At 41.6% G+C, this 27394-nt stretch overlaps 1 protein-coding gene across 4 annotated transcripts in view; it reads right to left on the bottom strand.

Moving 5' to 3' along the window:
• The window catches only part of LOC121293125 (rho GTPase-activating protein 8-like), an 80476-nt gene that overhangs the window by 36771 nt on the left and 16311 nt on the right, over positions 1-27394 (bottom strand). For all 4 annotated transcript variants that reach the window (XM_041215832.1, XM_041215828.1, XM_041215831.1 and 1 more), the window contains exons 2-5: positions 19050-19155; positions 18039-18182; positions 7256-7343; positions 5442-5573 (exon numbers count right to left, since the gene is read on the bottom strand). In XM_041215832.1, the coding sequence (XP_041071766.1) occupies positions 5442-5573; positions 7256-7343; positions 18039-18182; positions 19050-19125 (440 nt within the window). In that variant the 5' untranslated portion in view covers positions 19126-19155. The remainder of the gene's footprint in view (positions 1-5441; positions 5574-7255; positions 7344-18038; positions 18183-19049; positions 19156-27394) is intronic.

Below are 27394 nucleotides of genomic sequence, written 5' to 3' on the forward strand. Positions count from 1 at the left end.
TTTCTGCAGTCTTTCCCCAATTAAATAATATTCAGCTCCTCTATTCTTCCTGCCAAAGTGCATAACCTCACATTTTCCCACATTATGTTCCATCTGCTATCTTTTTCTGCCCAATCACTTAACCCGTCTATATTCCCCTGTAGACTCCTTGTGTCATCCTTACCACTTGCCTTCCCACCTATTTTTGTATCATTTGCAAATTGGCACTACTGCATTCACTTCCGTCATACAAGTCATTAATTATATTGTAAATAATTGAGGCCCCAGCACTGATCCCTGTGGCAGTACACTAATTACAGGTTGCCATCCTGAAAATGGCCCCCATATCCCAACTCTGTCTTCTATTAGTTAGCCAATCCTCTACCCACGATAATATACTACCCACAACACCATCTTATTAAGTAGCCTTACGTGTGGTATCTTATCGATTGCCTTTTGGAAATCCAAATATGTTACATCTACTGGTTCCCCTTTATCTATCCTACTAGTTACCTCCTCAAAGAATTCTAATAAATTTGTCAGGTATGATTTCCCCTTCATGAAGCCATGCTGACTCTGCTTGATTAGATTCTGTAATTCTAAATGCTCCAATATTACATCCTTTATAATAGACTCTAACATTTTCCCAATTACAGATGTTAAGCTAACTGACCTTTAGTTACCTGTTTTTGTCTCCCTCCCTTTTTGAATAAGGGTGTTTACATTGGCAGCTTTTCAATCCTCTGAGACTTTTCCAGAATCTAAAGGATTCTTGAAAGATTATTACCAGTGCATCCACTATCTCTGTAGCTGCTTCTATTAATATCCTAGGGTGTAATCCATCAGGTCCAGGGGATTTATTGGCCTTTAGCCCCATTAGTTTCCCTAGTACTTTTTCTCTAGTGATTGTTATTGTATTTATTTCCTCCCCCTCTTTTTCCCCTTGATTATTTAGTATTTTTGGAATGCTATTAGTGTCTTCTACTGTGAAGACTGAAGCAAAGTATTCATTCAACTCCTCTGCCATTTCCTGGTTCCCCATTATTATTTCCCCAGCCTCATTCTGTAAGGGGCCAATGTTCCTTTGGTCTGTCTCTTCCTTCTTATATACTTAAAGAAGCTCTAACTGTCCGTTTTTATATTACGTTCTATTTTACCCTCAAAGTTTATTTTCTTCCTCTTCCTGATAGAACTCTTAGGTGAGTCAGAAGATTGCTGGTTGAAATCCCACTCCAGAAATTGAGGACATAACCTAGGCTGACAGTGCAGTATTGAGGGAGTGTACCAATGTTGGAGATGCTGCCTTGTTGATGAAACAATAAACCAAGGTCCTGTCTTATTATTCCATGTTGACAAGAAAGATCCTGAAGCTCTTTTCAAGGAAGAGGGGAGTTCCATCAGTGATGTGCACATTTATCCCTCAATCAACACCTTCAAAAATTGATTAAATGGTAATTTATGTCCTTGTTTTTTGTGGGACCTTGCTGTTAGATTTAGGAATGAATCATGAGTCAGATTAAGATAACAACCAAAATGTGCATGAAATATTTACCTAATAACTATTATAATATGATTGAGACCATTGTAGCGCTTGAAAGGGGAAAACCCAAAGCAGCTACTGTAATTCTAGATTTAGCTAAATCTGACTTCAATGCAATGAAACAGCGACTGTCCACAGTAAACTGGGCAAATCTGTTAATGGATGAAAGGCAGAAGATCAGAGGAAGATGTTCAAAACAAAATTTAATATGATGCAGAAGTAACTTATACCCAAGGGGCAAGATCACTTCTTGCCTATGGATACCATCGTGGACAACACCAAAGAGGTAGAGACAACATTAAAATTAAATGAAAAAGCATACAAAAATCCATTAAAGAAAACATAAAACCTGGCACAAGGGAGAAAAAGAGCAGCAAAGGATGAGAAAAGAGATCTTAGAAATATGGAAAGGAAGAATGAAAAGGAATGTGTAAGTGATAGCAAAAGCAGCACAAAGCATTTTATAATTACAATACGAAGCAATGTGGGCTCCTTGGAAACTCTTCACAGTGATATTGTCAATAAAAATAAGGAAATGGCAGACGTGAATGTCAATATTTAGAGTAGAAGAAGAGGTCAGCATGCCAGACATCCCAAGGAAATTATTATTGACTTAGGGATAGGGACTCACCAAAATGAACATGAACAAAATAACAATAATGTTAAGCACAATGATAATGATGTGTGACATGCCAGGTCTCCATCCCAGGGTTTTAAACAAAAGTAGGTGGCAACATGCCCTATCTACAATCTTCCAAAGTTCTTCCATTCAGGAGCCATTCCTTTACACTGGACTACTTAGGCTAATCTGTTGTCATAAATTATCAGAGTTCATAATTAAGAATAAAATGACTGAACATCTTGAAAAGTTTCAGCTGATCAGAGAGCTGGCATGAATTTTAAAAGGATAGGTCATACCCAATGAGCCTTTTTGAATTTTTAAAGAGTTGACTAAAGTAGTGGACAGATGAATATCTATGGATGTTACGTATATGGACTTCCATAAGGCTTTTAATAAAGCCCCTCAGAAGAGAAAGCAGGCCAAGGTTGAAGTTCATGAAACTGAAGGCAAGTTATTGACTTCGTTAGGAAATCGGCTGATGGCAGGTGACAGACAGGAGGTTTGCCAAATGACAGAAACTCTAATTGACAAGGTTTGACTAGCGATGTCTGTAAGGATCTGTGTGGGGATATCAACTATTCACTCTATTCATTAATGACTTAGATAATGGGATAGAAAGTCACATATCCACATTTGCAGATGACACAAAGATCGGAGGTATTGTAAGCAGCATAGATAGAAGCATAACATTTCAAAGAGATACTGATAGAGTAAGTGCACAGACAAAACTGTGGCAAATGGATTTCAATGTAGACAAATGTGATATCACCCACTTTGGCTCGAAATCAGATGGAGCAGTGTATGTTCTAAATGGAGATATGTTACAAACAGTGGAGGTCCAAGTTACATAGATTATTTAAATATCATGAATAGGTACAAAAAAAAGGCTAATGGAATGCTGGCCTTTATATCTAGAGGACTAGAATATAAGGGGTTAGAAGTCATGCCTAAGCCATACAAAGCCCTGGTTAGACCACAGCCCAGAGTACTGTGAGCAGTTCTGTGCACCACACCTGAGGAAGGATACATTGGCCTTAGAGGGAATGCAGCATTGATTCACCAGAATGATGGCTGGCCTTCAAGACTTAAATTACAAGGAGAGGTTGCACACTCAAGGGCTGAATTTTCACCTTGACGTGCAGGCACGCGCCTGACATGCACAAGCGTGAAATAGGGCACAATGACGTTGGGCGAGCGTCCCGAACTCAACACACACTCGTGCAATATTTCGGTTAGCGGACGTGCATGGGAGTCGGCAGTGCACCCGCCGACAATTAAGAGGGCTATTAAGCCCATTAATAAATTAATTAAAGTCAATTCTTCCCTGCTCGTCCAACCTTACGGTTGGCAGGTGGGCGAAAAGGCCAAGCGGCCTTTGGATTTTGGAGGAAACCTCATCCACGGGTCTCCAACGTTAATTAAAAATGAAGTAAGCATTTTAAAATCTAATTTTTAAACAGAGTCACATGAGGGCACGTTTACCGTAATTTTAAAATCTTTATTTTTAATGTTAGAAATCTTCAGCTCCCCGAGACAGCTCTGTGCCTTCAGGGAGCTTTCACTGCGCCCACCCGTGCGCATTTGCTCAGTTCCGTGCCTGCCCTCCTCCTCCCCCCACCCACCCAGGTGACGCTGAGCATTTTAGTGCGCGATTCATGTTGGTTGGTTGTTAATTGGCCGGCCAGTGTGAATTCGCAGTCGGGGACCGATTGCGGGCGGCGGACTGTTGCGCGGTCGCTCCGGGCCTGCCCGATGAGGGGAAGATCCTCCCATCTGGAATTTAGATAGTTAAGTGGTGATTTGATCAGTTTTCAAACTATTAAGGGAAACAGACAGGGTGGATAGAAACTACTTTTGCTGGATGGGGACCAGTGGTCAGAGTCTAAAAATTAGGGCCCAACCTTAAGGAGTGTAATTGGGAAACACTTCTACATGCAAAGGATGGTAGTAGTTTGGAACTCTCCTTTGCAAACAGCAGTTGATGCTACATCAATAGTTAATTTTAAATCTGAGATTGATAGATTTTTGTTAGCCATAGTTATTAAGGGATGTGGAGCAAAGGCAGGTATGTGGATACGTTCTCAGGCTCAAGGGGCCAAATGGCCTATTCAGGTTCCTACGTTCCTATTTTCAATGTACAAATTTGCTGCTGTGCTTGTCTACAAAACAACAGTGACTGCACTTTAAAATCATTTCACTGGCTGCAAAGTACTTGGGCACCTCTATGGGATGGAAGAGAAGATGTATATAAATGAAAGTTCCTTCTGTTTCATTTTTCTCTTTTATGATGTTACACATTTGATCTGCAATAAAGGACAAGATTATGGCATAGTGGTAATGTCACTGGACTAGTAACCCAGGCAAATGCTCTAGGGACATGGGTTCAAATCCCACCATGGCATTCGGTGGAATTTAAATTCAATTAATAAATCTGGAATATAAAGCTAGTCTCAGTAGTCTCTCTTACAACAATCCACTGATTGTTGTAAAAAGCCATCTGGCTCACTAATGTCCTTTAGGAAAGGAAATCTGCCATCCTTACCTGGTCTGGCCTATATGTGATTTCAGGCCCTTAGCAATGTGGTCGACTCTTAACTATCCTTGGAAATGGCCTTGCAAGCCATTCAGTTCAAGGGCAATTAGGGATGGGCAATAAATGCTGGCCTTCCCAGTGACGCCCACATCCCGTGAAAGAATTAAAAAGTTTCTGGGCTGTTCTACATTCAAAGCCTCTAAGGTGTTGTTAAAAGTGTTACTTTGCAGCTGGCAACAAATGAACATTTCTCCTGCAGTTGTTAATAGTAACAGCCTGACTGACCTACCACGTTCCCAGAGAAGTGAAATCTCAATTTTTCCACTGAGCTCCTGATCTGCTATTGGAAAAAAGACCTGTGTTTCTCTGCTGAAACCACTGCTTCGGTTTAATAGGACAACATACTTTCACTGACAAAGAGATAGCATCATGATATCGGCATGGCGATACACACACCTAGATCAGCATTAATTTCTGTGGAAAGCCCACTGTGTGGGATTGTGCCACAAAGTGATATTTACAAGCCTATTGCTAAAGTGTTCTCCAATGGGCTGACATGGAGATCAAAACCAGGCAACAGTGTAGATCTGGGAGAATGATAATAAATGTTTACCTTCTCAGAATGGAAAAAGAAACAAATCATTCTCTTTATCCAAGTAAATGCTTTGGAATGCAGTGACAAACAAATTGGTACCTTTATACCGGACCTTAATACCGGGTCATTTACTGGCGACACACTTTGACTAATTTGGAAGACATTGCCTTACTTTCTGTCAAATTCCTTGTACGCATTCTGTAGCCAACTTAAAGATGGTTTGTTGCTGCTTCTGAGCCCATAGTGAAAGTAAACAAGAATGTAATCACTCTCAACATACTGGTCCAGTGTGTACTTCAGGTATCTGGATAGGGTAGGGAAAGCAAAGCAAATTATTTAACTAGCAATGAAAGGTCATTGTTACTGTTGCTAATGTTTGAAATTTAAACCACTGCACAACTCTCACTTTGACCAGAAATGCATTGCCAGAGACTGATTTTAATTAGAGGAGAATGCACATTTCAACAGATATGTTTACAAGGCACCGAATGGCAACGTTCTAAAGGTCAATCTAAAATAAAAGTAAATTTGCCTTTCGAATGTGAGAGGGAACGGTAAGGTTTTAATCACAGATGGGTAATTTTGAATACGCAAGTATTTTGAAAGCAAAATCTAAACAGATAACCTTTTGTATTCTCCACTCCATGTTTTGTTAGGAGGTGCTACCTGCCATTCCAATATCTTCCTCCTCTCTCCTGACAGTAGTGACAGATGCTGGGGGTACTTCACATCAGTGGACAATCCTAAACTGTTATTTAACTGAGTGGGGGAAGAGTCTGGTTGGATGTATTATAAAGGACAATACCAAATCTACAGATCCAATAGTGATCAGCCAATAATGACCAGGTGAGCAACCAAAAACTATTCCCTCCTTCCTCTATCTAAAAGAATATCTGTGGATATTAAAGACTGCAATTGAAAACATAGCTGGTGCCAGGACCTTTAGTTTGAAAGCAAATTCTGTTAAACGTAGCTTACTTCCTGCAATACCAAATGTCGTAAAGCTAGGACAGCGCTTCTCACACAAGTGAGCTCAGGTAACCAATTTCAAGTCAATTTGATAAAATTGTGGAAGTAAATAAGAATAATCTATTGCTGGAAGATAGAAATCAGAATTAACTCTGATGGAGAAAGAACTCATTCCTTAGGCAGAGCTACTGGTGTGTTTTAATAAATTTTTTCCGGTACATTTAATAAATATTCCATTAAAAAATAATTTAACACAGACTACCAGTTAACAAAAGGAATGGAAATTTACTTCCCTTGCCTAGAAAGTTACTGATTTCTGCTGGCTTTTCCAGACGATTGGACAGAGGAGATGAACAACCAGTATGAAACAGTGTGGACTGAAAGTACAACATTAGAAAAACGGTGACAGCAGACCTGATCTTCCCACCTGCCTTAGCTGGGAACAAGTATAAGTGTGGGATGGATGAAGCAACTACCAACTAAAATGAGAACCAAAGGTAGATTTATCAGAATACCAATTTCCCATATGTTACATACCACAAGGTGGCACTGTCAGATCAATTTTAATCCTAATGAGTGGCGAGAAATTGCAGTCAAGCTTAGAAAATTCCAATAAATCAATTCACCCATAGATGCAACAGACTACAACAGATTCCAAGCATCAGAGCAGCTAATGTGTTGGGAGGGGTCTACCTGGGTTGGGGTGTTCTCGAGCAACTAAGCTATGATTTACCCAAAGCAAATGTAACTCAGCTTTATTTAACAAAATCTTATTTCTCTAAATTACAAATTGTGGGCAATTAATCTTTTGAAGTATAAAACTATATTTTATCTCCGTATCAAATTAGTTTTAGAAAGTTAAAAGAGGTTTCTTCAATGCAGAGCAAACAAATTCCCTTAACAAGAGAGGAAGCTGCTAAACTGTATAACACTTAGTAAGGAGTGTACGGAAATGCCAACATGACCCTTGGGATCACTAATGAAAGATTTTGTTATGGGAGATTATTTGGAACTTACTCTAGCAACTTCCGATGGTTAAGCTGATGGGAAGGAGGCATTCGACAACAGCTAAAAATAACCAGTTTCCTTCCATAATTGTCATCACCTAATTGGAAAGAAACCAGATAAAACTCAATTTTCTACATTAAAATGCTAGGAAAGAAAGAGGAATATGTACACCCAGGAGACACAATGATTGGGTTTTTCAGCTGATATACATTACGTGTCAGTAGAATACTGCCAATTATAATTCCTGCACTGTACTGGAAAGAGCCTTGCTTTGATTTAATACAAAATATACCCATGCTCTGGATAGTAACATTTTGCACCCTGATCAGGTTACAGCACCAATGGATCATGTGATTTGGTGCTGTGAGTCATCTGTAAATTTATGCACTTAGCATGTATAAAGTTATTTGCTGCCCAATATTGCAATTTTATTTATAAAGTGATTACGGATTACATTTGCATTTGATGCAATTAATCATCCAAGTTTTTCTTTGGTTGGTAATAAGTAGAGAGAGAGAGAGAGACAGACAGACACAGACACAGAGACAGAGAAGGGGCGGTGGGAATGACTACCCCCATGAGTTATCTGTACTGTAGTGCTAAACACATTTATATAGTGATTGTCATCAGGGTACAAAAAGCATATACTTGTGACCAACGTGAAATAAAGTAAAGAATTGTCATTGTAAACATTCCATGTCATCCTGCTCAAAACCCATAGTAAGAAAATACTCCAGTACACGAAATTGCTAAACAATCCAGGTCCCTTTGGGCCTCTTATTGCCACATTCCATTTGCAGAGTTAAGAAATAAATGGCTTGGTAATACAAGTGACGGGATATAAATTCCTAATTTCAGTGCTGTCAATTTTAATGGAATGAAGTGAAGGAGTGCAGCCACCATCTAATGAAATGTCAGCACTCTTTAAAAGTCTACTGAAGAAACCAAACATATCCAAAGCTTCTATAACCAGTACAGAAACTCGGGACACTTCCAATGCATAGAACTCCCTGGAAGATTGATGAGATGATGAAATGCTGTCTAACGTCCACAGCCAGTGATTGGCTGTGATCAATTCTACATGGGGATTCCAAGAAAAAAGGGAAATACTTGTCGCTGTCATCAGTCGTGCTTCAATTCGAGGATTACACATTTCTACCATGGGTCATCATGTGACTGAACAGGCCGATTCTCGGCCTGGAGACCTTTGGATACACTGGGCAGGATGTCCCATGGAAGTAGTGGAATCCGGAGCGCAGGATTTGCTTCTTTTTCTTCCCTTCTCTGCTGCCTCTCTGCCTCATCAATAAGCCTGATATTGCTTGATGGACAAGTTGTCATTTTGAGTGATTAGTAGCAAGCTTCTCCCTGTCATTGTCAATTCTGTTGCACTTCAAGGAGAGCGTCAGAGTATCTTTGAACATTTTCTTTGTCCTCCCCTGGAATGCTAGTCATCGGAGAGTTTCGAAAATAGGACCTGGTGGGGGGAGGCGATGGCGTAGTAGCATGGTCGCTAAACTAGTAATGTGGAGACCCAGGGTAATGCTCTAGAGACAGAAGTTCGAATCCCACCACAGTAGATGAATTCAATAAAAATCTGGAATTAAATGATGACCATGAAACCATTGTCGATTGTTGTAAAAACCCATCCGGTTCACTAAATGCCCTTTAGGGAAGGAAATCTGCCATCCTTACCTGGACTGGCCTACATGTGATTCCAGACCCACACAGCAATGTGGTTGACTCTTAACTGTCCTCTGAAATGGCCTAGCAAGCCACTCAATTGTAACAAGCCACTACAAAGTCACAAAAAAAGTAATGAAACTGGACAGACCACCTGGCATCAACCCATGCACCGGAAACGACATTGACAACCTCAGCCCTGTCAACTCTGTAAAGTCCTCTTTACTAACATCTGGAGGCTTGTGCCAAAATTGGGAGAGCTGTCTCACAGACTTGTCATGCAAGAGCCTGACATAGTCATCCTCATGGAGTCATATCTTACAGACACCACTATCACCACTATCCCACCAGCAGAGGTGGCGGCACAGTGGTATACAGTCAGGAGGGAGTTGCCTTGGGGTCCGGAGTTCATGTTGAGGATTCCCATGGAGTCTCATGGCATCAGGTCAAACATGGGCAAGAAAACCTCCAGCTTATTACAACATACCACACTCCCTCAGCTGATGAATCAGTGTTCCTCCACGATGAACACCACTTGGAGGAAGCACTGAGGGTGGCAAGGGAGCAGAATGTACACTGCGTGGGGGACTTCAATGTCCATCATCAAGTGTGACTCAGTAGCACCACTGCTGACCAAGCTGGCCAAGTCCTAAAGGACACAGCTGCTAGACTGGTCTGCGGCAGGTGATGAGGGGACCAGCAAGAGGGGAAAACATACTTGACCTCATCCTCACCAACCTGCCTTCCACTGATGCATCTGTTCAGGATAGTATGGGTAGGAGAGACCATTGCACATTGTGGAGATGAAGTCCCGCCTTTACATTGAGGATATCCTCCATTGTGTTGTGTGGCATTACCACCGTGCTAAATGGGATAGATTTCGAACAGATCTAGCAGCTCAAGACTAGGCATCCATGAGGCACTGTGGGCCATCAGCAGAATTGTACTCGAACATAATCTGTAACCTCATGGCCTGGCATATCTCCCACTCTACCATTACCATCAAGCCATGGGATCAACCCAGGTTCAATGAGAGTGCAGGTGGGCATGCCAGGAGCAGCACCAGGCGTACCAAAAAAATGTGTCAACCTGGTGAAGCTACAACACAGAACTACTTGCGTGCCAAACAGCATAAGCAGCAAGTGATAGACAGAGCTAAATGATTCCACAACTAACGGATCAGACCTAAGATCTGCAATCCTGCCACATCCAGTTGTGAATGGTGGTGGACAATTAAACAACTCACTGGAGGAGGAGGCTCCACAAATATCCCCATCCTCAAATGATGGAGGAGCCCAGCACATCAGTGCAAAGATAAGGCTGAATATCAAGTGGATGATTCATCTTGGCCTCCTCCGGAGGTCCCCAGCATCACAGATGCCAGTCTTCAGTCAATTTGATTCACTCCACATGATATCAAGAAACGCTGAAGGCACCGGATACTGCAAAGGCTATGGGCTCTGTGCTCCAGAACCTGCCACGCCTCTAGCCAAGCTGTTCCAGTACAGCTACAACACTGGCATCTACCCGGCTATGTGGAAAATTGCTCAGGTATGTCCTGTACACAAAAAGCAGGACAAATCCAACCTGGCCAATTACCGTCCCATCAGTCTACTCTCGATCATCAGTAAAGTAATGGAAGGTGTCATCAGCAGTGCACTTGCTTAGCAATAGCCTGCTCATTGATGCCCAGTTTGGGTTCCGCCAGGGCCACTCAGCTCCTGGCATCATTACAGCCTTGGTTCAAACATGGACAAAAGAGCTGAACTGAGGTAGCGTGAGAGTGTCTGTCCTTGACATCAAGGCTACATTTGACCGAGTGTGGCATCAAGGAGCCCTAGCAAAACTGGAGTCAATGGGAATCAGGGAAAAAACTCTCCAATGGCTGGAGTCATACCTAGCACAAAGGAAGATGGTTGTGGTTGTTGGAGATCGGTCATCTCAGCTCCAGGACATCACTGCAGGAGTTCCTCAGGGTAGTGTCCTCAGCCCAACCATTTCAGCTGCTTCATCAATGACCTTCCTTCCATCATAAGGTCAGAAGTGGGGATGTTCGCTGATGATTGCACAATGTTCAGCATCATTCACAACTCCTCTGATTTTGAAGCAATCTATGTCCAAATGCAGCAAGGCCTGGACAATATCCAGGCTTAGGCTGATAAGTGGCAAGTAACAAGAGAGAGAATCTAACCATCGCCCTTGATGTTCAATGGCATTGCCATCAATGAATCCCCACTATCAACATCCTGGGGGTCACCATTGACCAGAAACTGAACTGGTCTAGCCATATAAATACTGTGGCTACAAGAGCAGGTCAGAGGCTAGGAATCCTACAGCAAGTAACTCACCTGCTGAATCCCCAAAGCCTGTCCACCATCTACAAAAGTAGAAGTCAGGATTGTGATGGAATACTCCCCACTTGCCTGGAGGAGTTCAGTTCCCACAACACTCAAGAAGCTTGACACCGTCCAGGACAAAGCAGCTCCCTTGGTCCGCACCACATCCACAAACATTCACTCCCTCCACCACTGAAGCACAGTAGCAACAGTCTGTACCATTTGCAGGAATTCACCAAGGCTCCTTCAACAACACCTTCCAAACGCATAACCACTACCAACTAGAAGGACAAGGGCAGCAGATAGATGGGAACACCACCAACTGGAAGTTCCCCTCCAAGTCACTCACCATCCTGACTTGGAAATATATCGCAGTTCCTTTGCTGTTACTAGGTCAAAATCCTGGAACTCCTTTCCTAACAGCACTATGGGTGTACTGACACCACATGGACTGCAGCGGTTCAAGAAGGCATCTCACCACCACTTTCTCAAGGGCAACTAGGGATGGGCAATACATGCTGGCCCAGCCAGTGACACCCACACCCCATGAATGAATAATAAAAAAGATGCTTTTTGGCCCTCTGGACAGTGTCCGGTTCATCACAGTTGATTTTGTAGTTTTGCTTGTTTGCTCGTGGAGCTGGTTTCAAGATGGACACCAACACTTGTACAACAGTTCTGCTACTGAATCCAGAGGATACAGCAGAGGGATTGCTGATGGAATTTCTCTAGTGCTCTTATGTGTCGCTGGTGCACAGTCCAGGCCTCACTGCAATACAGGAGTGTAGTGAGAAAACTCTGCTGTGTACTCAGACTTCAGTTAAGTTGCAGATCATTTTGTTATCAAACACTCACTGCCATAGTGTGTAGAAGTCTGAGCTCGTGCAGCTGATCCAGTGTTGGATTTCCTCATCAATGGTGGCCTTTTGGCAGAGATGGCTGCCAAGGTACGGGATGTGTTCAACATATTCCACGGTCTCTCCTTCAACATTTGCGGCAGGCAAAATATTTGGCTGACCAGGTATGGGTTAATACACGAGTTTTGTTTTGGGAAATACTACAGAACATGTCTTTGAAAGACTATAGATGTCTGAACTATCCCTCTTGAAAAATGAATTTAAGGTATTTACTTTGCTGCACACTGTTTGTGAAATGTTTTCACACTGTATGGTCTCTGCAGCGTACAAAATATTTAATTTAAACCACAAGTATTGAGCACAGGGGGCCTGAACATAGGTGTGTAGCTGTTTAGGTAAGCATACAATTCCTTATGGCAGAAAAAAAGGCTAATTGTATATCTATATTAAAACTGCTAACAAAGAGTTGGATTGTCCTACAACAGTTTTCTTTTATATAAAAATATTTAGTTTTACATCAAAATTAAAAACTACAAAATGTTTTGCATGTTCCCTCTGATCTGTTGTCTCATGGTGTGGATCTTGGTTAGTGGTATGTGAGACCTATCTTCCCTGAGACAAACTGTAGACATACTCTGGTACATGTTTATTAGGACTACGTCTAAAAGAGGTTGCAGAGTAGACATGTTGCTCCTGAGCATGGCGTGGTCCAACCCCTCTCTCTAAAGTCTAACACATAACTGACTGATGTCAGTGATACATTATCACCTGTGTCATACTTTAGCATATCCATTCTGTTAGCCCTTGCACTACACCTCCCACAATTACGCTATCTACTTTTTCACAACAGTATGAAACTATGGCCTGAATTTTCCTGTCGGCGATTTGGGGGCGAGGCCCGCTCGACGGGAAAATCACGCGGGATGACTTCGGAGGAACCCCCGATGTCATCCCGCCCCATTTAAATATTCAGGAAGGCGGGCGGACAGTGAAATCAGCTGTCCACCCACCGACCTATCAATGGCCAATTGAGGCCATTGACAGGATAATTAAGGTAATTAAAGGCCCTGCCTGTCCAACCTTAAGGCTGGCGAGCAGGCCAGGAGCCCCAGCGGGCTTCTGATAAAACATGAAACCTCATTCACTGGCGGGATGAGGTTTCATGTCTGTTTTAAAAATCTTAAATAAACTTTATGAGATATTTATTAACATATCCTACCTCGGGTGACATTGTCACATGAGGGGGACGTTAATTTTAAAAAATTTTTCTATTTAGACACTTTGAAGCACTGTCAGTGATCTCCTGAGACAGCATTTAGTCTCAGGGAGCAATGCGCGAAAGAGCGCACTTTGACAGATGGGCAGACTGCTGGGCGGGCCTTAATTGGCCCGCTCACTTAAAAGGGGCCCGCTTCTGCCCTATGTCTTTAACTATTTACACTGCATTCCTGTATCTCCCTTTTTACACTACAGATTCTACCGAACTCCTGCTCTTCCCCTACCCAAGTCACAGTCCTGAGGGATTCAGTCTCTCACAGTACTCTCAGCCCTTAGTGAGGACGTCTTGGAGACATGAGGGCTTTCCTCTGGCCTGGAGGAGATCATCATCACCAGCAGCAGAATAGGACAGCACTTTTGCAGCATGGCTGGTAAGCAGAGCGTAGATTTCAGGACTACTGAACTGCAAGGACTTCTGCAACAAATGACTGGTCCGAGAGAGAAGATTGAAGGGTATCAACCTTTCGATTCTCTGGGACTAGAAAAGAATTTACTCCCCCGAAGCGCTCATGGAAACCAATGATTCAGGAGACCAATGATCTTCAATTCCAATGATCTTTAACTCACAGCCTTATCATTAACTGCTGCATTGAAAACTGAAAAGATATTGAACATCTGAGATTGCAAAGAATCTGGACGACAAAGGAAAAAAAAAAATCCAGTAAGCCTTTCAGGAAAAAAAAGAGATGATTTCCTAACGATATTTCGGAAGGAATGTCTACTTCCTGTAGGCAGTGATAAAAGAGTCACCATGAGACTGCTCCACCACAGGCAATGGGAAGAATTGCTGAGGAAACTTTTCTGTGGTGAGACAAATTTCCTGTAAACAATCAACTCGGAGGCAGGGTTGCTGTGCAGGATTCTGCGGCTTCAGAAATGCTAACATCCAGCTCTGGAGGGAAAAAGATTTCTAGCTGGGACTAAAGTATGGGCTTCAATTGACTGTCTGTCACCCTGGAATAGGTACTCCCATCTCTTTGGTAGTGTGATCATCCATAGACACTAACATGGAATCAGGCAAGGCATTCTCTCTGGAAGACTCTTCATGGACAACCAACGATAGACTAAGCATTTAATTGGTAGGTTCAGTGGAATAAAGATCTGAATGCTGCTCAAGTGCTAGGAACACAGCCAACTCTTCAAAAACAAAAAGGCATCAGAGGACTCACGACTGATTGGAAAGACAGACTAATCGCTTGGACCCCATCCTCCAACAGATCTGTCAGTGCTGCAACAGCTTCACCCTCATTACTTCCTTCAGGAATGAGCCGGCTCAGGTCCAGCGGGTCTTCATGCAGATGGTCTGCAGCAATGCCTTCTGCACCTACCAACTCTGGCCTAGTTTCATAAAGACTGAGAGATTCTGCACGGGATCTAGTGGGTGATGTCTCTGTGATGAAAAGAAAATCACCGCTGATTGAATCAAGCTGCTCAAAGCTGGAGTTCCACTGGCTCTAAATGAAAAGTTGAAGATTTTTCTGTGAAATGCTATGCATTATCTGATTTTTTCCAGAAGTATGCCAAATTCTCCAATTGACGAGGATGTGAGTTGATTGCGGACAACAGAGAGAATTAATGATCTGTCTGCCCTCGTAATGAAGAGGGGTAGTTATCCTGCCTTTGGCTGGAAGGTCTGTGCTGCCTGGACCTTGTAATTTAATGTCTGATGGACGAAGTGTATTGGCTAAAGCCAGTCTAGATCAGCTGCTAATATGTTAATGCTAACTCCAGTATCAATTTTAAAACTGGTATTGAAGCCTTTAAACTTGCATTGTAACTGACCAATAGTCTGGACTAAGACCATTAATTTTCCCCTAGAAATGTTGGAAATCAAGACAGAGACAAAATTACAATTTCTTGGATGAAGTGTGTCTCATAAATATTTTATCTTCTACCTCAATTAAATTTGTTGAATTTTCAGAAACGCTTGAAAAGTCCAGTTTTCCCTCACTAGAAGCATTTTGCAGCCCTACTGGGAAGTCCTGGTGTCGATGTTGGCTTTTTGCACCAAGCATAACGTAAGCATCTTAAAATGGCTGGAAGGAGTTTCTCACCTTTTGCCTGATTTGGCGGGCATTTGTGTGGGTAGAGGCGCTTCATGTGGGCCCACCCAGTCAATGAAGTCATGCGAAGCCTCGGAGTTGTGCCGAGCTGTGGTCTGGTTTCTTTCTCGGAGTTTGGCCTGCATCATGCATCACTCCCTTCGATCTAAATTAAGGTTCCATGGCAGAGCAAAACGTGTGTCAAAGCCTTTGAGAATGGTGTCAAAGTCCATAGTGGACTCCTCCACCTCCTGCTTTAGGAAAACATTTGCTACCAGACCTATAACATAAAGAAGTGAAGTGACTTAGTACTTTGCGTGAAGGCACGATGCTAAACGACATCAGAGGAAATGTCATTTCCATAACTCCCAACATTGGCCGCACTGTAGGCCCTCAAAACATTCAAACGGATAGGTTAGGGGCAGGGACTGCTCATCGGGTACGGTCATTGTTACTGCTCGCCAGTTTGCTTCCTCCTTCCGTAGAGTTGTAAGTACAAGCTGCTACCAAGATTTTCTTCACTCTCTTGCTGTGGTTTCACCAATAACACCTGTGTATTTCTTACATTGATGTTTCTACTGCTGCCACCAGGTTTTGGATGGTCCCTTTGATCTGTCGTTCTTGGTTACTGGTATGCGTGACCTATCTTCCCTGAGAAAGACTGTAGTCAAACTCTTGGTACTTGCTTAACACTTGTTTATTAGTGCTACATTTAAACAGATTACAGAGCAGGTCTGTTGCTTGACATATTCCAACCTCTCATTCGACAGTCTAACACATGGCTGACTAATATTAGCGATACACCATTATCTATGTCATACATTAGTGTATCCATTCTGTTAATCCTTATACTAAGTAAAGTAGTCGCACCTTCACAGCTGACATCTACTGTGGTAGAACTGTTTATATCAGCTCAGAGGGACGTACATTTATAAAAGCTCCATGTACTTTAAAACACATAGGCCCACATTTTGCAGTCTGAGGAAAAGCAAAAGCACTCACTGCTGACCTCAAGAAAGCTGTCCACAAAGATCTTGTCATTTCTATTTAAATATGGCACCAAATTTAGTGGATGTCTTGGTGTCCATTGAAGATTAACTATAACAAGTGTGGAGTCTCAATCCTTTTCCCCCCTTTTTCTCTTAATCCAGTCTTCCATTCCTTTCTATTTTTCTTTGGTGTACTTGATTTAATACTGAATTCATCATTCTTATTTAAAACTTACTTATTCAGAACTTGCAGTTATATTTCAGAATTCTTTAATCTGATCGGTGAAGGAGTTACACTGCTGTTTGCCCTATTCACACAGATCCCAGATGCTCTCTAGGGGATCCTGCACCATTTCCTTCTCAACCTTCCAGCAACTTGCAGGGCAAAATATCATGAAGTTTAAACAGGCAAGTCTAACTAATAGTGGGAAAATTTGGCCCATTATGTCCTTATTTCTCTATTTTTAAAATTCTTTCATGGGATGTGGGCATCCCTAATTGACTTTGCTCAGAGGGTATTCTTTTTTAAAGAGTCAACCACATTGCTGTGGGTCTGGAGTTATTTCTGATCTAAATTCCTATTTCACATATTAAATGAAAACTCCCTGTGTCAATTTCTCACACTGCCAGAGGTGGCATAGGGTAGGGGTATATGGGCAAGAGTGAAATTATAGCATAACAACTTTTCAAAGGCAAGGCTCATTATAATGTGAATATAGGAATTTAGAATGGATAGTCAGCAGGGTGTACAAACAGACATAAAGTGACTTAATCTCCTGTGTGTTGTGTCAAGATAGAGATAAGTGGATAGGAGATAATCGGACCAACATGGAGGAGAGAGAAGGAATGGCAAGAGCAGGGTCAATAGGTTTTCACATCTTTACTTTATAATTTAGAGTACAGCTGCATGGTTTCCTCTTCTTTATGACTTCTTGCTTACAGGATGGATGTTCACAGTTTATCCAATCCCTGGCTCATATATTTTCTCCCAATCATTTCACTCCAACAGGCAGTGGGTTCCCTTAGCAGGCAAGGCATCTGCAGTGACAACTTCTTGTGGGTCTCACTCAGCTGCTGCCATGAATGGTTTTCCAGCTGGCTCTGTAATAACCCTTTTCACTGATTTTCAAGATTATGCTGATTTTGTAAAAGATGGGCTCAAGTTCCACTTTTCTTTATGCGTAACTGATTTTGTTGGGGGTTTGGGGGTGGGGGAAGAATGGGACGGTTACATTAACAACATTTTTGTTATAATCTTTTCCCCTTCTTACATGATTTCAAATATTGGTTATTTATCTTAGCGTTATGTAATGGGGCCACCTAAAGCAATGACATTACCTACAGGCACATTATTGTTGCAATATTGTGACACTCATGATTTTAGACATATAATAGTTTGAAGCCAACCATAATAGATGGTCATATCTGTCACTGCTTCTTCAACTCAAATAGGATTCTCCTTGTAGCATAACCTTGTTGTGTTGTTTTATGTTAACTGTTATTGTGTATACTATATACACTTGCACGTCAATAAATAGGAAGCTCAAAAGTCCTAGGTCACAATATGAATAAAGCAGTAAGGACAATTTTAAGTTTTATTTTCCCACCTGCTACTTGGACAATTCCATGCCTTGCGACATCATAAAAAGGGTCGTTGAGATCCAGGGGAGGCCCTCCAGCTAATGGAGTAAGCACAGAGACAGAGCTTTCACCACTCAAAATCCTTTGTTCTTCCTCATCTTTACGAAGTTCTGGCAAAAAAACAAAAGAAACCGTATTAATGTGTATCATCACACTCTCTGATATTGCCCGGGTTTCTACAGGGGAAGGAATATGGAGATTCTCCCCCCCACCACCCCCCCCCACCCCCGCCACCTACTCTCTCTCTACTGTTTCTGAAAAGTTTCACAGCAGCACTGGTGTACTGGGAGTTCATTGTTCAATCATCAGCTTGACGTCATTTTCCTTATCTTTTCAAAAGCTTACTTGCATGTTATTTCTGTTGCTGCATATTAACAAACATTTGTTCTAATTATAGGCCTGTTTCCCTTTGGAAGTTAGGACAGGAGTTAACAGGAATTTATTTGGCTGAACTGAAGCTAAATTTACATGATTCATATTTCATATTTATGTGCATGATAGATCGGAGCACCAACTTAGGAAAACAGGGCAAATGTTTATAGCTACCATCCTAGTGCACTGAGCTTCTGCTAGGCACTGCTGGGTGGGGAGGGAGGAACAATAAAGAGAGAAAGGAATATCATGTTTGCTCATTGCTCTGCGCTTTAGCAACTGCATTGACAGAAGTCAAGGAGCATGTTATCTCTTGCTGGGGATAATGAACATTAATGCAAATAGAGAATGGAAAGAAATTAACATTTCAAAAAAAGACTGTGCTTTATCTTCATATTAAAAACAACTGCAAGAGTGTCCTTATTTAAGATTTCTCGAATATTACCTCTGAACGCCTTTGTGAAAAGCTCTGGTAATGACAACAGTCCCAATCACTCTTAATTGCTTCACACTTCACAGGCTTGGCATGTAGGAATTTCCAACATTTCTGTCAAATTCCTAAGAACTGAACTGAAAGTTAAACATTACTCCTGATCTACATTTACCTTTCTCAGCCAACTGCTCCAGGTTCATGTCAGCTCTTTGCATCACACTGAATGTTGTACAAGCGTCTCTTTCCATTGAAGAAAAAACTTTTGATTAAGTTAGAAACTGAAAAGGAATATGGATATTTTTAAAAACACATTGGTAGACTAACAATGTATCTCAATGATTTCTCCTCTGCTCCAACAATGAGCATATATGCTGTGAGTCACAATTCATTGCAAGCTTGACTCAAAAAAGTTAGTGAGTCACCCATAAACTCATTTAGTTTCTTTATTGCTTATTTCATGAACCTGTTCCCATTCAGATAGAACTATTAGATGTTGATAATGCTAGTAATTCAACATTATCTATATGATTAGGTGCTCTTTCACATAACCCAAGACTAAAAGAACTATACTTTGAAAAGTGACATCCTCCTATTGGCATAGAACTTTGGATTAAAATGACCAAACTCCATCTCTCAGCTTAATATAATACAGAGCAATCAATGCAAAGGCTGTATGCTCCTTTGGCGAACAGAGGACTGATCTGCACCAAGTCTCAGGAATTAATGCTAGATTAATATTGGAGAAACAATATCAGCTGCTTTTTGAGCAGACAGAAAACTTCTCATGCAATCTAACGGAAAAAGGTGTGTGCTGATGAGCTTAATTGTCTTTCCTCACTTCTAAATTTCGGTGAAGAAATAAGACTTTGAACAGAGCAGATCACCAATTCTTCACAGTTTTTTCAGCAGCTCAATGTAGCAATGCCTCTGGCAAGACCAGTGTGCTGCTACTGAAAGTTGGTGACTTTGGAAGTTCAGTCAAAACTTATGTTGCTAATTTTAGTCAGCTTTGTTTAAAATATTGATTTGCACTGGAGACACTCCTGCCAATGAGAATCTCCAGAATCATTGTAGCTTGCTGCTTGCCTTATCAAGAAAATCTTTTTACTTCATGATGATGACGACGACATCAACAATCTCCATCCCACAACAGAGGAAGGAAAGAATGTATGACTAGCAGCTAGCAGAAAGGAGGGTGCACCTGATAGTCCAGTGATTTCAATAAATAAAAGGTTGAACCACCAAATAAAAGCCATTTATCACCTGCTTGTTTTCCTCACCTAGCTCACTATGTCTACTATCCCCCAAGTTTCTTCATAAGACAAAATTCCCAAGAAAAGTGAAAGCAGACTCAGAAATGTACTGAACTCAAGTGCACGACCTAAATTTACTTCACACATATCCACCAAGAATTCCAATCACCTCTCAATACTATGTTTATCCTTCATGACACCTAACTTACTATTTGTGCTCCTAATTTACGAACACTAATAAAGGTGTGGTTGCACAGTGGGTAGCTGGGAATGATTCTGGTGGAGCCATTGAGGCTCAAGTCATTAATGTTTTTCAAAACAGTTGCTGATATCATGGATGAAGTTGGTGAGGAAATGGATTTGGATCTGGCAGCACATTTCCCCATTGAAATTGCCAAGATGGTCATCATTGTAGCAAACCTCTTCCTGTAAGATACCCTATCTCCATGGTGAGAAACAGAAAGAATAACATTACCCATTAAAGTATCAGTTCAGCGTAAGGGCAGGACATTAATTTGAGAAAGCACATAAAGCTAAGACCACATACAGTGAACAATTTCTGGCTTTTACTAACCTTTTTTTGTCACCTCTCCCTTTCCTGCAAGCTATCCTGTCTGCTTGCCCACAACCTGCTGCACCTTTTCTCCATTTGTACTCATTAACTTCAGTACTTCCAGTCTTCCTCCAGTTATATTTCTCTGATGTTGGTTTTAAATGAGCTTTTCCTGAATGAAGAGGTGACAATGTTTGGGCCATGCAAGTGGCACAAACATTCCAGCTCTCCTACCACCTGTTCCATCCCCATCCCCAGGGCCAGGGAGAGAAATCATGGGCCCTGGTGCTGTGCCTGTTTCTGGGCCTCTTATTCCTAGCCTCCTCCATGCCCTCCCCTCCCAATTTAACCCTCCCTTTACATCCGTCAGGTGCCCAGAATCGGGAACCATAGTCACAGTGGGGTCAAACTGTTTATATAGGTTTAATTTCTTGGTTTTGCGCTCTGTGCCTCCATTTATAAAGCCCATCAAAAGCTCAGGTTTCAAATATGATACACTTTAAAACCACAGCTTTATCAGATAATTACACACAATTTGGCACAATGTAATATTTGGACAGCAATATCCAAAAGGTTTGAACTTCACAAGCACTGCAAACACCAATCCCATGTGAATGAGAATATCTTGAACCAACAGTGACATACTCTATTGGCACATGACTCCTGGTTTCACATCCAAGTTTAAAAATGGCAAAACCTTCCAGCAGATTAACACCAATCAATTCACCTGCAATAATGTGTTATTTCTATCCACACAAGTGGATTTTGTGAACAGAAAAATTACATTTTGCATTGAGTGATCAATATTTTCTCATTGTAAATTGAAACTAATCACACTTACAAATGCCCAACATGGAGCATGTGATAGGAATGCAAAGTTCTGTAGATGCTGGGAATTTGAAATATAAACAGAAAATGCTGGAAATACTCAGCAGGCCAGGCAGCATCTGTGAAGAGAGAAACAGAGTCAACACTTCAGGTCCACAATCTTCACTAGTTCTAAAAAAGGGTCACTGACCTCAGTTTCTCTCTGCACAGATGCTGCCAGATGTGCTGAGCATTTCCAACACTTCCAGTTCCTACTGGAACAAAAATAACCCCTTTTACTAGCTCCCCAAAGAGTAATCAGGCTTTTTGTGAGCTTATCATTCCCCTCGAGGAAGAAACCCAGCAGCAACTGCCAGAGATCTGGTTTGGCACAACATTAAACATCAATTTCAATAAGAAAGGGGCTGCATTTTACATGCACCTGCTGGGTGTGTTTTTGGCCAGGCTTGTGGGGGGGGGGGAAAGACATGTAAAATAGGGCAGGTGCCCACCCCACCACTTTCCCACCCACCCCCAAGCTCACCCCCATAATGCAGGGAGAGGGTGCCGAAATCGACAGCCCACCCGTCATACTTAAATAGCTAATCAAGGCTCAGTTAGACTTATTACGAAACTAACTGACCCCGGTAATACGCTGCCCACATGATAAAACTGGGAGAAGCAGGCAGCTCAAGTTTAAAGTGATCTCCTTAAAGGGCAGGAAGCGCGGGGGTGGGGGGGGGGGGGGGGGGGGGGGGGGGGGGGGGGGGCACCTTTCTACCAATCTGCCTGGAGCCTTAAATCCACTCCCCCCTCTTCCCTCTGACCTACCCAAACCCTCCCTGCCCAAGACCCCAAACTTACCTGTTTCTGGGGTACCATGGGCTGCCTTCCTCCTCTTCTTGCAGTCCCAGCAGTGCCCAGTAATGCTGGAGCTGCCAGCTAATCAGACTGGCTGGCAGCTCCCGATGGCGCATGACTTCCTCCTCATTGAGGGGTAGGAGTCTCACTCGGCCCTGGTTTAGCCTGCCTGCAGCACGTTATGGCTGTGGAGCAGGCTGGCATGCAGCAAGTTGCCTTCACACTACATTGCTACTGGAGGAGACGAGCTGTCTGCCTCCCCATAACATTCAGCCCAAGGTAGGAAGAAAAAAAATGACTCGCTAAGCAAAATAAAATATCATCAAAGCAATAAATTGATAATTTTTAAAAAATTAATAAAATGATTAAAAAGTGCCAAGCAGTAGAGCTAAATAATAAAACCTTTTCTGCCTTTTCATTTAAGAAGCAGAGCTAGAGAGAGACAGACTAGTCCCCAAGTCCAGGTCACCAGGGCCAATCTCAGGAGTTGGGTTTAAATAACATCGACTTTGCATTTGCCTTTGCTGGTGTACACTCTGAGTTGGTCTCAGTGAAATTGATACAAAAGTGAGGGTTAGAAGTAGTCTGCCTTTCAGCCTTTCTCGGCCAATGTATGGATAGGCTTTTGGGGAAGGAGGAGGGGGGGGAGTGTGTGTGTGTGTGTGCGCACGTGACCCCGCGCCAACCAGCATCTATCTGCTTGTTTGTGTCCAGCTCACTCCCTGTCTCTAGGTTATACACACGCACACACACAAGTTTGGGGATTAATATCACAGAGAAAGAGTTCAAGGCAGCTGTGAAGGTGGCAAAATGTGCTTCCTCTTGGCCCTGTCTAATGCTCCAAACTGCCCCGGGCCTCCCTTTTGTTGTAGCTGCTGTTCCTCCTGGCCTTCCACCCACTCTACCATCTTGAATATGAGGATGACTCCTGTAGCCTTTAAATGGGCTGGCATTGCACACGAGGGCAAGGATGTGGCCAAGGGCAGACATCACCCAGAATGCACTCCAGCTGTCAAAACAAATGGCCATACAGACTCGGGCTCTTGTTGCAATAACCCCTTATAACTACAGAACTTTGTCCCAGGGTGCAGCGCCCACCGCGTGCTTGTTTGCGAGCAACTAGAGGTGTAAGGCTGCTATCTGAGAGGGGAGAAGATGCTGCCCAAGCCCAGCACCCCCACCCCCGGAATGGATGGGGGAAATGAATGGATGGGTTAGCACCATGTGCACCCCCCATCTCCTGGGCCCTGCCCCACCCCCACCATTAGTACATACATTCCATTATGATGTGATGTGGAGGTGCAGTGTTCCTTTAAATCAAATAACCTTGAAGGCTAGCAGTAACTAGAGGCTGTGAGGCAGGTAAAAAAAAGTTGCTCAAGTGCTTTTTAGTAAAGATGATGTTGGAATGTTTGCAGAGGTTACTTTTTGCGAGAGCAAGTCTCCAACACCAAGATGTTGAGAAAAAGAATGTAAAAGATCAGGAACTGAAAGAAGACTTTAGTGGTTAGAGAATGTGCACTGGCAATGCTGCCTTGTCATATGTTGACCATCCTTGTGACATCAGTGAACCTCTTAGACTGTGTGGCAATTTTTGGAATAGTGTAATTTGTACTGACTGCCTCTATTGTCTCACTCCAGACAGGTGGCATCACTCTGTCATGCAGGTCTCTGCCCTCAGTGCCTAACAGTCTGCCTCTTGTGTGTCTAATTTCAGAGTGTCATCTCAAACTCTGCAGCTCTTCCATCTGCTGCTTCAAACTTTTCCCTTCTTCTGTGGCTCAGAGAATGGTGCTCACCTTTAACAGACTGCAGCTTTTTAAAAGGTAGCACCAGAATTGAATTTCCCTCCCTCCCATCAATGACATACCTATCATGAATATAGTGTTATCGCTCAGCGATAGCAGCGTTTTAGTGGCAGATTAACTTAGATGGGATGGTATTCCCACTCCACCACTAACCCGCTCAGGAGGAGAATTCAACATTCTATGTCTCTACAGCCCTGCTAGAACTTTTATTGTAGTTGGTCTTGTTATGACAAATTCTGAAATCAATTCCTGACACATGGGGCAGGAAGGGAGAACAACAACTAAGCTGGCCCCAATACCATTCAAAACACCAGTGAATATTTATTTATCGTAGACTTCCAATGATTTTACAAACAAAAGACAACTCTGTCCAGTATGTGACATGCAAAATATTATTAAAAAGTCAGGAAGTCTGGAAGCTAAAACATTTTATTCTGAAAAAAACACAGGAAATTGATTTATTTTCAAAGTGGCATTTTCTGTTCCTCCATGATAATGCCACATCTCACTTCTGATAGATATACCAGATCATAAGCTTTCATTAAGTTTTCTTGCCTGAACAGAATGGAAATGAAATGTACTGCACATTGTGCCCCCTTTCACAACACTGAGCCTCTTTTGGTTTTTAAATTGAAGGATTCCTTTTAAAAACTGTGTTGCCACAGAGATAAAATGCAGTTCGCTTGCAATTTGATTACGCCTCAAATGGATTTTATGAAGCACAATAGGAGATAAATAAATTGCCTGTCACTAGAGATGTATGAGAGAAAAAAAACTACAGCATTAATATTTCAAAGGCAATATTTAATCTGCCATCATTAAATAATACTTCAGCAATTATTTGGCATAATATAACCATATTGCGAATAGACTTGCATTAGTCTTTTTAGTGTTTAATTTTGCAAACAATACATTGTTTAAAAAAAGTATTTCTTTTAACACATTTCCCTGTTATTAAAAGTAATTGCACTTTTTAAAACCCATCAAGAAAAATCCTTAACTCTATGTCTTTTTGCAAAGCCAAGGAAAGACACAGCCCTCAATGTTTACTGGCTCAAAAATAACCATCAGATAATATGTCAATGCCTTACAATTCCCTGACTCATGCTGTTTCAAAGATGCCAACCATATCAGCAAGTGGCCCTGTTCCATATTCAGGTTATTTGACTGCATTGGCATCACAACTGAGCCTAATCCTGTCCTCAGCCAACGGGAAATGGAAACCAATAGAGAGAGCTCCAAGTGATGTTTTGGAGCACAGAATTTTTGAGAGGTTAGTACTACTATTTAATCTAAACTGGATAGCCCTCTTTATCAATGTACTCTCCCAGGGGCTGCGCTTATTAAAACAATTCTACCACACATCTCCCATAATGCCATCAATTTGAGATGATCTTTAAGTATCTATTTTAATTGAAAAAATGGATGTTTTAAGTAGAGTAATGGATTAATGAATATGTTAATGGGGTCATCTTGGTTATTGGTGATGTAATTTTAATATCAGCGGTCAGATGACCAAGAGGCTCCAAGAGAGCTGGGAGCAGCACAGACTGTGACCGGTATACAACGTGCTTACTGTGGAGGTCTTTGTGAATAGTTTGTAATAAAAAGTTTTAAGTTAAACCATACTGATTATTTCAAGTCTGCCCTGAGGGAAGCAAAACCTCATCAAGGTTAAGTAAGCCAAGACAGCATGGTAATGGTGAATCCTCACTAATAATGGTGAATCCTCACTAATGTGTTGCCAAAAGTCTTCCAAAGCATGGTGGCAAAAACTTAGGTAAATCCATACCAAAACATTTTGATATATTTGAATTATAGATCAAATGGTATATTTGAAGAATAAATTAATTTAATGGTTATAGTTGAATCAAATTAGTTTTGAGGAAACAGTAACTGAGCCTAGTTATCTGGGAGATCTACACATTAATAACCAAGAAAATGCAGAAACACTTCAAGTTAATAATGACTGCAACTCTGATGTTAGTTGTACTACGCTGCCAGGTACAGCAAGATCTGTAAACTTGACTCTTTGATAATGCTACCATCATTGATAGTTTTGTTTATTTTTTCTCTTTTAACCTATGCTAAAAATCAAAAAAGAATCCTGATGGAGAAAATTAATCTCTAGGAAGGCATTTACAATACTTGTAAAATACTTGGGTTTAACCAAGATTTCAATTGTTTTTTTTAAAGAAAAAGAAACTAACCCTCAGAGTCAGGGAAATAATTAATAATTAGCACACATCAGTAAATTACATATTAAAATAAATGTGATTACACCCTTAGCTTAACAGAACAGGCAATGCTTTATAATGGGTCAGAAACACTGCAGTTGACAGAAGCATTGAGGTTGTTTGAAAATATTAAATTGATATATTTTTATATCTATAAGAAAGGCTGGGAGGATACTAGATGGAGAGGTGGTGGCAAACTGATATTTATATTGGACTGATATTCCAGAGACCCAGGCTAATGCTCTGGGGACCCGAATTAGAATCCCACCACGGCAGATGGTGGAATTTGAATTAAAAGTATAATGATGACCATAAAATGATTGTCATAAAAGCTCATCTAATAAAAGCTAATGCCCTTTAGGGAAGGAAATTTGCTCCAGACCCACAGCAATGTGGTTAACTCTTAAATGCCCTCTGAACAATTAGGGATGGGCAATAAATGCTAGCCTAGCCAGTGACACCCACATCCAATGAACAAATTAAAAACTATACATAGTTTCTTCTTTCAGCAAATAATAGGTACCAGATTGTCTTCCCAACTAAAGAACAGAAATACAGTTAAGGTACCGTAGATTGCAGCATTTAAGTCGACCTTTAATGTCTCAAAAAAATCCTTCCAGACTTATGTGCAGAGCATAAAATGTTAGCCGCCAGTGTTGGTGTAGGCAGTCGTCAATTTGAAATGTGGGAGAAAAAAAAATTAAATTCATAAACATCAAATTAAATCAAATCAATATGACACAAATAGAATTAATTCTACAAGGATACCTTTAACTACAATCAAAACATTTGAAAAACTGTCATATTCGTTGTCTTCTGCATCCTTGCAGACAGTTCATCAAATTCATTTGAAGTCACTTTGGCTATGGGATTACTGTAAGGATCTTACTCTGGGTCAGATTTAATGGTTTCGGAATCAGCCCTCTACAACAAATCATCTTCCTCCCCATCCACTGAATTGGAGATTCTGCATTTTTTGAATGATCTGATGACAGTTT

Source organism: Carcharodon carcharias, chromosome 21, assembly GCF_017639515.1.
Source record: "Carcharodon carcharias isolate sCarCar2 chromosome 21, sCarCar2.pri, whole genome shotgun sequence".
Taxonomy (NCBI): Eukaryota; Metazoa; Chordata; class Chondrichthyes; order Lamniformes; family Lamnidae; genus Carcharodon; species Carcharodon carcharias.